Raw genomic sequence first — 10,350 nt, 5'->3', positions numbered from 1 at the left:
CCCCCTGCTCCTTTGCAAAGGAAGAAGTAGGGACGGGGCCCTGGGTGTGACACATAAGATTTTATATTTAAATGTATATGTGTGTGTATATATATATGTGTGTGTGTGTGTGTGTGTGTGTGTGTATACATATATATGTATTTATGTATAATGTCAGTTTTGCTGTATTTTTTGGTCTGCTTTCCTTTTTCCTTCCTTGCCAAAATGAGTTACTGTTTTTAAGGAATAGCTTTCTGGGAGCATGGAGAAGGGAGGAAGGGAGAAAATTAGATGACATGAAAACAAAAATCAATAATAAAAACTGATTTTTAAAAAATACTAATGCTTAAAAATGGCCTTGTCTTTAGGAGTCTAATAGGAGTAAACCAAGTGACCAAAATAGATGTTGTCTGGGAGTCCTATTTTCTTTTGTTTTTTGTAAATGTTTTTATGTATTTTAAACTTAAATACAAAATGAGAAAAGAAAAAAAATTGCCACGCACACAGCAGAACATAAGAGAGGGTTCAATATAAAACAGTAAATTTCCGTTTTAATAAAGCCTCCATAATAAATACTACACATTGTGTTCAAAACTGTCCAGCTTTTCTTTGCTTCCTTGTAGGTTTTCTTTTGTTCTCTCCTATTCACTTTTTGCTTTTTTTTCCCTCCCTCCCCCCCACCCTACCCTAAAGAAGGCTACAGTTAAGGGCAGAGATATCTATATATACATATATAGATATCTATAAACATACACGTATTACACATATACACGCATATACTATGCTTATTTCCACTTGTCATCCGTTTCTCTGAAGATAGATGGCATTTCCTTCACAAATCCAGGTCTTTCCATGTTTTTCTAAATCAACCAGTACATCATTTCCTACATCTAGTGTTGAAGGTACCTTCAGAATCACTCTATGGTGATTCCCTATGGTCCCCATTTGATGGGGACTCACCCAGGGCCCCCAGGACCCAGTGCCTCTCCACAGGCTCACCCCCTTCCACCTCAGCTTTACATATGAATTTCTTCCCAAGGTCCTCCATGTGAGGGGAGAACTCCAGCTTGGTGGTGCAGGAGCAAAGCAGTCCATCCTCCAAGGTCTCCAAAGCCTCTGATGTCTTGATGTCCTCCAACATCAGCCTGTCCTCCTTATACCAAGACACCTTGACAGCTCTGGGAAAGAAGGAGTGGATCCTGCACGTCAAGGTCACACTTTCCCCCGGCTGGAGATGGACTGAGGAACACCGAATCTTTTTCAGCTTGGGCTGAGCTGGAGAGAAAAAGAGCACCAGGGTCAGAGTCAGGACATAGGAAAGGGTGTTGTGTTGGGAGAGACCATGGCAGGCTTCTGAGCCTGGCCTGTGGAACTAAAGGGCTATAGAAATGCTAGCTATTTTTATTATGACAGGGTTGTTGTAATGAAAATCTTTTATAAATCTTAGAGTGCTAGCAAAGGATGAGCTTTATTAAGTCATTAAAGAATGGATAATTGTGGGCAGCTAGGTGGCGCAGTGGATAGAACACCAGCCCTGAAGTCAGGAGGACCTGAGTTCAAATCCGGCCTCAGACCAAACACTTGACACTTACTAGCTGTGTGACCCTGGGCAAGTCACTTAACCCCAATTGCCTTAAAAAAACAAAACAGAAAAAAAGAATGGATAATTGCTCAAGTAAAGGTTGGGAAAGAGAGGTCTTTTCAAACTCTGAAAGTCTACAATTCTATGAAACAGTTGTGGACTGGAATGGAATGGAATACAATGAAGGACTCTTCTCTCCCTTTACACAGACATGGCCATTGCTACATTGCCATCAAGATTGGTTATCTTAAACACAAGCTGTTTGAGACACTTAAAAGCCACAGAAAATGTGGGGATAACCCTTAGAAAGCAATTAAAGGTCACCTTCCACTCTCAACTTACCTATGACTTTCAGATGGATCTTCCTTCTGAGGGGGATCTTGAGGGCTGAATGTTCCACCTGGAGAAGGAGATCTGCTTCTGTGAACCTAGATAGGTCAGACGCCACAGTGAGATGACCTGATATTCCAAAGACATTATATCTCAGGGCCTGGACTACAAGATGCAAGGTGAACTCTGCCTGGCTCCCCATCAGCTGCATGGATTCTGGCTTTTCCTCCGTTTCCATACCCTGAGTCCTCCAGCAAAGGAGAAGCTCTTTCTTGTTCAGTGAATTAGTCTTTAGGAAAAGCTTCAGTGTCAAAGATTTGGGCCTGTAGTCCCAAATCACAAAATGGAAAGTCTTCATCTCCTGGTGCCTGAGGTACTGTACTGTTTCTGGGAGGAGGCTCAGCACAGGTGCCACTGAGGAGAGAGATGTGTTGTCCTGAGTAAGCTAAAAACAAATCAAGCATTTGAGCCACAGACTTCCCAGCCCACCAACTTCCCAAACCTATCAGCACCAAGGACAGAGGCTAACACAGAGAGAATAAACTCTCACTCAGAGGCCCAGAATAGTGAGGCAGAGCTACATAGCAGAAACTGCTAGCCTGAGAGCACAAAGACTTAGGTTCTAAATCTTGCCTCTGTCATTGCCTGTATGAATGAACTTGACCACCAGCTCTCTGACTCTCAGATTCTTCATCTACAAAATGAAGATAACAATGCTGGCACTATGTACCAAGAGCTGCCATGAGGAAAAGGCTCTGTGAACCTGACAACACAACAGAAAAATGAACTATTTTTTATCATTTTTGTTTTCAGAAGAATTGTGCTGTGTACTTGGGGCAAGGGTTGTATGCTTGGATGTGAGTTTTTGTTAAGAATTTCTTCTTCTCTGGACCTCCATTTCTACATGAAGGGATTGAATGAGATCCAAGTCCCTTCCAACGATAATTCATTGGGTGGAGGGGGGGGCAGAATGGGGGGCAGAGAAGAAAAAAGATGATAATTTTGTTGTATATTTGAATGGAATAGCAAGTTGTGAATGGAAGATTTGCAGTTTCATGTACAATCACCATCTTTTTTATTGTACTATGTTATGGAAATGCTTGTTTTATTCCATAAATTAAAAAGTAAATTAAAAAGTAAAAAAAATAATTCACGTCCCCTTAGGTTGTACCCATTTTATTTTGTGGCAAGTTTGGTGCCTGTAGGAAGAGGATGGGCAAGGCTCTCTGCATCTCTGAGAGAGAAGGAAGGAGGATCTTTATATGTATGTATATCCTGCTTCCATTAAAGGAGCCACAGCAATTCTTAGCAAATTCACCTTCCTCAGCTCATTCTCCCAATTTTAGACATTGGAAAACTGAGGCCTAGAGAGGGACAGTGATTTGCCCAAGGACACCTAGTGAGTCACAGAAACAAATGGGTCCCTAGCCCACTGGTCTAAGCATTCCATGCATTGGATCTGGCTGCCTGACATCAGAGACTTGATGGGTCATCCAGGCCCCTGCCCTTCCCAATCTGTGTCCTTCCTCTTGGATATAGTAGAGATAGCCAGGGATAACAGAAAGCGTCAGGAAACCTGAGTTCTAGTGGTGAATCTCTCATGAATTTTCTGTATGACTGTGGGCCTTTAATTTAACCTTAACACAGTGCCTGACACATTAATAAACATTGATTGATTAATTAACCTCTCTCAGCCTCAGTCTCCACATCTATGAAATGGGACCAAGAGTACATCTGCTATCCATCTCACAGACCTCTGATAGGGACAAATTAAGTAACAATTATGTATGCAAGTGCTCTTAAAAATATAAATTGACTAAAATATGTAAAAGAGAGCAGAAGGAAGTTCAGAAGAGGACACAGGCACACACACGGGACACTGTGAAATATAACAGGGGATAGGGACAGGAAAGAAACCTGTGATTTCATTGTGATAGGGAACTCCCAGGTGAGGAAGCTCCCTCATCCAATGCAAATTGGTACCTTCTCTTCAACTTACAGTCTTAGAGTATTTCCTACAGAGGTTAAATAAGTTACTCAGAATCACACAAGCACTATGTGTCAGAAACCTGATGTCGACCCAGTTCTTCATGGCTCCAAGGTTGGCTCTCCACTCCCTACTCTAAGCTATCAAAATTCCACATACAATTCAAAAAATTCATGGCTTTATTTCCAATCCTCTTCTGTCCTTTACATATGGAAATGTTCATGATTGTCAGGGTCATAAAAAAATTTTAACAATATATAAAATGAGGGAAATATGAATCACAGTACTTACCTTTATTAAAATTCATCCTGTAGAATCCTCTTCCAAGGCCTTACTTATCATAGTGTGGAGGGGGTGACCCTGGATTTTAAGAGTCTATGCCAGTGGTTCTTGTGAGCTGGCAAGGCCTGAAGTGTAAGTCTGGGGTGAACTGTACCCCTCTCATCTAAGGACTGGTCTTGCTAGTAGAGGCTTATTATCTGGAGGTGGGAGGCTCTTTCCTTGTATTGGATCCTGCTCTCAAGAGAAACTCATAATCTCATTCAAGAACAAACCAGTGTCACACTGGAGTTGACTGCTATGACCGTCTATTAAAGTGGGAAGGGACTGTGAGTGACCTGCATTGGTAGAAAGGAAACCGACAGCAATGAGGTCATGTATCTTTCAGCATCGTAGACTATTAGAGCTAGAAAGGACATTAGAGATCATAGAGTCCAGTATCTTCATTTTAGAAATGAAGAACCAGGGGCAGCTAGGTGGCACAGTGGATAGAGCACCAACCCTGAAGTCAGGAGGACCTGAGTTCAAATCCGGCCTCAGACTAAACACTTGACGCTTACTAGGTGTGTGACCCTGGGCAAGTCACTTAACCCTATTGCCTAGACAAAAAAAAAAAAAAAGAACCAAGGTCTAGAGAGTTTGAGTGATGGCCCAGGATATGATCACAGTCAGGAATTCAAACCCAGATCTTCCTAATCTAGCTGTGATGCTTTAGGAAATCCTAATTTCTATCACACAGCATTGTCCCCTTTGGAAGGATGAAAGTTGGATTCACACTATTACATTCCCAAAAGTGATAACATCAAGACTCTCTAGTGTAACATAGATTTGCTCCAGAATTAAATTTGGAAGGGGCAGCTAGGTGGCTCAGAGGATAGAGCACCGACCCTGGAGTCAGGAGGACCTGAGTTCAAATCTGACCTCACACACATAACATTTAACTAGCTGTGTGATGCTGGACAAGTCACTTAACCCCAAGTGCCTCACAAAAAAATAAAAATAGAATTAAATTTAGAGTTTCTCTTGAGAGCAGGGTTTGACACAAAGAAGGACCTACATTTGAAACTGTGACCAACACTGTGTATTCCCTTCAGTACCCCTATTCATCTCCTCCTCTGTGCTCCCTCCTATTCTTCCTAGGAACCACTCTGCTGACTGTGAAATGCTGGCTCAGTTCAGCCCTTTACCTCAATCTTAAAAAATGTTAAAATAAATTTTATTGATATCTTTTATTGAACATCACCTACATTTCCCAAGGTATTCCTCCCCTTCATCACCCCAAAGCATTTCTTACCTTTTCTGAGAAATTCAACCAATATCCAAACAAAGAAACATATGCATATCACTGGGAGTATGTTCCCAATGATCTCCAAAACTGTAGTCTTTACAAGCTCTGCAAATGGAAGAAGGGAACACATTCAGATGGCTATTCAATGATCATCACCACTAAGTTTTACTACCCTTGGAGGATACTTACTTAGAACTGCCTGGCATTTATGCTATGGTGTCAACGTCCCTAGCTCTGAACTCCCAAGGGATTGAGTCCTGATTCCTTCCCCCTCAAAGTCGACATTTTTTTCACACACACCTGGACTAACTTAGCCATTCCTTGCGCCTCTGGCTCTTTCTCCCAGTGGTGTCCTTGACTTTTGATTCTCCCAACAGAGGAAATTCACAAGTCTCCAATTTCTCTAAAATTTTCCACAACTGAAAAACGCTTCCTGCCAGTTTACTCAGCTTAGAAGGCAGGGCTCTGACTGGTGTCTAGTTGGATGAACAGCTTGGGTATTGGTGATTAGCAGCACCAAAGACATGTTCAAATCAACTTTGCAGCTCATGATGTGAAGATAATTCAATTGGGATGTAGATGAGAACCCAAGGCATTCCTCCCTACTACTACAATAAGATGCAACACCAGGACACAAGACTCCATGGGGAGAGAACCTAGGGCTTCATCTCATGGTAGAGAGACAGAGATCACAGGACATCAACCTCTATAGAGAACAGTCCCAAGACCCTAAAAATCTACTGCTGGGGAGACTATCAGTGTGACACATGGTGAAAGAGGTTGAGGTCAGGCCCAGGAAAAGCTCATGTGGGATATGTATAGTGAAGTGGGGGAAAAGAAGTACACCATGTGGTAGTTTCCTAGATTAACTAATTATTCCTGTTAATTAAATACCAAGCCCAGTTCTTCTACTCAACAAGAGTTCATGTTTCTTAAAAATCTAACAAATTTTAAAAGTTCAGATTCTTCAAATCATTATTTTAAGTTGTTGAGCCCACTAATCCTGAGGAAAAGCTCTAGTCATACTACCACAGGTATGGCTCTGAACTAGTGTAGTTCCCCAAATATCATAACTGGTCCATCTTAGGTCCTTGGCAGGATCTAATCCTTCTGCTTTCTTTAGATGACCTCTCTTCTCCTTTACCTATAAAGATCTTACTTAATGCTCTGTTTTAATCTCCATACTCCCTAAAGTCCTTTTGGAACTTGGTCATGGTAAAATTTTTAATATATAAAATAGGCAAATAGAACCTAGTGTATATGTGGTAGCCTATATGTCCTATGTGCCTGGACTATGCTGTCATCCTCCCACATACTCCCACATAATTGTATGTAGTATGTGGTAGAGCTTCAGGCTTTAGTAGAACACCAATCTTAGAATAACTTTGGGTGTCACCTTCATACAATGGAATGTAATACCATAAAGTGAGATTTTTGTGACCAAATATCAACACAAAAGGCAGAAACAGAGAGGCCCAGAGGAGAGGAGGAAGACCAGAAGGAAGAAATAGAAAAAAAAATAAAGCAAAGGAGAGAGTCAAGGATGGAAACAGGAGAGGAGGGGAACAAGAGAAGAACAGAGGAAAACAGGGGAAAAATAGAAGGAAAAAAAGGGAATAGGTGAAATGAGAAGAAAGGAGGAGATGAACCAAAAATGACAGAAATAGAGGAAAAGAGGCAAAGAGGAGGAGAATAGGGGAAGAGAGGCAATGAATAAGGTACATTCCGTCATTCAATAAACAATTTATCCTAGTTTTTTTTTAAATGAGCAAGAACAATATATAAAATTTTCTACACTGAATTTAAGAATCTATAAAGCCAGGGAGGACAGATTCCTGTCACAATCAAGGCAGTGCTGCTCTGCAATGGGATCGACATTGATTTATGGGCAACCACACACTGGTAGATGGCTCCATATTCTTCCAAAACTGGATGCAGAATGAAGTTGCTGGTGGCATTAAATGTACCATCATTGTTTCTAATGGAGTTCCTGGAGATGGCCGGGAAAAATCTCTTCATCCCTAGAGTGAGTGCCTGGAATCACTGCCTTCCAGGCGATTTTACCTGAGTCAGGGTAGAACCCTGCTACGGTGCAGTTCTTGATGTACACTTTCTTTTCCTCCACTTCAGTTTCTGGTGGCAAAGGGATGCTGGAGGGCTGAGCTGTAAGGAGATAGGACTTGTTGTTGGGTCATGCTAAGGACACATTGGAAGGCAGTCAGTCAGTCAATCAATAAATATTTTTTAAGCACCTACTATGTGTAAGGCACTGTGCTAAGCACTGTTCCAGAAGATTCACTTCTTACTGTCCCCTCATGCATTAAAGGATATCCAACCCCACACTCAAAACACACAAATACATACATACACAGAGATAGTCTTCATCTAGACTGAATCAATATCAGACAAGAAAAAATTATTCTTCTGGATTATTTTACAGATGAAGAAATAGGGGTACACAGAGTAGAAATTTCTTTCCCAGACTCACGGAGACTAAAAGGCATAAGTACTGATGAGAGTCCCTGGGAACCTCTCTCCTTGGTCCATATTTCAATGCACCATACATTCACAATTTCCTACATGTAGGTACTTGTTCCACTCAGGAAGATTGCAAGTACTCCAAGGTGCAGCCAACCTTGCTAGACAGTGTCTTTCTTTCTTTCTTTCTTTTCTTTTTTTTTTTTTTTTGGCTATGCAACATGGTTAAGTGACTTGTCCAGGGTCACACAGCTAGTAAGTGTTGAGTTATGTGTCTGAGGCCAGATTTGAACTCAGGTCCTCCTGAATCCAAGGCCGGTGCTCTATCCACTGCACCACCTAGCTGCCCCTAGACAGTGTCATGAGTCTTGCTCAGTGGGGACTCAATAAATACTCCAGGTTGAGGCACAGGGTAAAATTCAATGGACTTTGGAAGCTAGAAGCTTTAGGTTTAAGTTCCAGCTTGAATAACTTTCTGTATAAATGTGGGCAAATTACTTTTCTGATCCTCAGTTTCCTCCTCAATAAAATGGGAATAGTAATCTTTGCCTCATAGGTTTGTCAGGAGGAAAATGCTTTGAAAATCTCAAAAGGCTTTAGAAATGGAAGTTATCATTACTGTTTGACTAATCAATTAACATACAGTCCACCCTCTCATCCCACCCTCTGCCCAGACAGACATTTCCAACTGTGAGCCATCCAATACACATGGAACACTAGAGACCAGGTCCCTTCTCACTCACCAACCACGTCCACTCTGGATGTTCTCTCCTCTTTGGTAGGAGGGATGATTATTTCACATCTGTACTCTCCTCCTTCCTGAAGCTGGATAAAAGGCAGGAAGAGAGAGGCATTTCCCTTCTTCAGCCTTGACAGTGAGATGCTGGCTCCTGGTCTGAACTGAGTCTGTTTTCCTCCATTGTATTCAAAGACTTTGTCTTCCTTGTCAGAGTCTGCCCTTCTCAGGAACCACCTGACTCCAATGAGACTGATGTTCAGGGTTACAGAACCACTTTCATACAGGATACAGGGGATGGTGACATTTGTGTTGAGGGATGCCATCTGAGCCTTCCCATTCATCTCCATTTCCAGAGTACCTACAAGAATGAGGGTGGACAGGCTGTGAGCTGACATCCAATTCATCACCCCCCAACATGGCACAGAAAGAGCTAGACAGTGGAGTCACAGGATGGGGCAGGTTTAACCCAGAAAGCATTTATTAAGCATCTGTTAGGTGCAAGGCATTGGGCTACATACTGGAAATGAAAAACATATAGTTTCTATATATATATAGTTTCTAACAGAATACAGTATATGTCCCTAGCCTTCTACTAGCTTACACTATATTCTACCTGGGTGTTCTATCAGAACATGCAAGGAAAATGAAGGCAGAAAGGAATTCTTGAGAATTGGGAGGATCAGCAAAGGCTTCAGGGAGAAAGTGGCACCTGAAATGAGCCTTGAAGGAAGACAGAGTCTGAGGCAGAGGAGAGGGACAGGAGGGAGAAGATTCCAGGCCTGCGGAATGATTTGTGCAGATGCTTTGAGATGGGAAATGGAATACTGAGTTTAGAGAAGAACCATTTGTTAGTTTGGTTAGAACATAAGAGTCCATGCAGGAGAACAGTGGGAAACAGGGCTAGAAAGAAGAAAATTGTGGAGAACTCCAAATGCCAGATTAAAGACACTATATTTTACCCTATAGGCAATAGTGAGCTACTGACATTTTTGATCAAGGAAGTGACAGACCAGAACCTTTGGCAACTGTGTAGCAGATGGGCTAGAGAGGAGAGAGAACATGAGCAGACAACTGACTGGGAGGCTTTTACAGTAGCCCAGGTAAAAAGTGAAGAGTCCCTGAATCAGGGTAAGGGCTGTGTGAATGTAGAGAAGTATCTGGATGCAGGAGATGCTATAACAGGATAGCTATCTCGTTGAAATACCACTTTAAGGTTTGCAAAGTGCTTTATAGATATTATTTCACTCAATCTTCATAATAATGCTGGGAGGTAGGTGCTAATATCATCCCCACTTTACAGATGAGGAAACTAAGGGAATCAGAAGTTAAATGACTTGCCTAGGTTCACACAGCTATTAAGTATATCAGGTGGGATTTGAACTCAAGGCAACTGATTGGACATGGAGGTGAGAAAGAGGGCTAGTCTATCTCTAGTTTCCATGCCTTCAGACAGGCTACCCTCATACTTGGGACATACTCCCTTCTCACCTCTGCCTAGTAGAATCCCTAGCTTCCTTCAAAACTCAGCTCCAGTCACTTCCCATGCAAAGCCTTTTTTAAACCTAAACAAGCTCCTGAAGATGAGAGACAGTGGGATGGGGGACACATAGAGAGGGTTTGGCCTTTGCAAGGAGGAGGAAAGGGAAATGAGAGAAGGGAAGAGAATAAGCATTTTATTAAGTACCTAT

At 41.9% G+C, this 10,350-nt stretch overlaps 1 protein-coding gene across 1 annotated transcript in view; it reads right to left on the bottom strand.

The window, feature by feature from the left end:
• Positions 1 to 713: 713 nt before the first annotated feature.
• NCR3LG1 (natural killer cell cytotoxicity receptor 3 ligand 1) overlaps positions 714 to 10,350 on the bottom strand; it is a 12,293-nt gene continuing 2,656 nt past the window's right edge. Inside the window, exons 2-6 of the mRNA XM_027852617.1 lie at positions 8,667 to 9,020; positions 7,510 to 7,608; positions 5,452 to 5,550; positions 1,904 to 2,305; positions 714 to 1,254 (exon numbers count right to left, since the gene is read on the bottom strand). Of these exons, the coding sequence (XP_027708418.1) occupies positions 899 to 1,254; positions 1,904 to 2,305; positions 5,452 to 5,550; positions 7,510 to 7,608; positions 8,667 to 9,020 (1,310 nt within the window). The 3' untranslated portion in view covers positions 714 to 898. The remainder of the gene's footprint in view (positions 1,255 to 1,903; positions 2,306 to 5,451; positions 5,551 to 7,509; positions 7,609 to 8,666; positions 9,021 to 10,350) is intronic.

This window comes from Vombatus ursinus, unplaced genomic scaffold (genome assembly GCF_900497805.2).
Source record: "Vombatus ursinus unplaced genomic scaffold, bare-nosed wombat genome assembly UNPS02009770.1, whole genome shotgun sequence".
Lineage (NCBI taxonomy): Eukaryota > Metazoa > Chordata > Mammalia > Diprotodontia > Vombatidae > Vombatus > Vombatus ursinus.
This window is presented reverse-complemented; position numbering and strand designations above follow the sequence as displayed.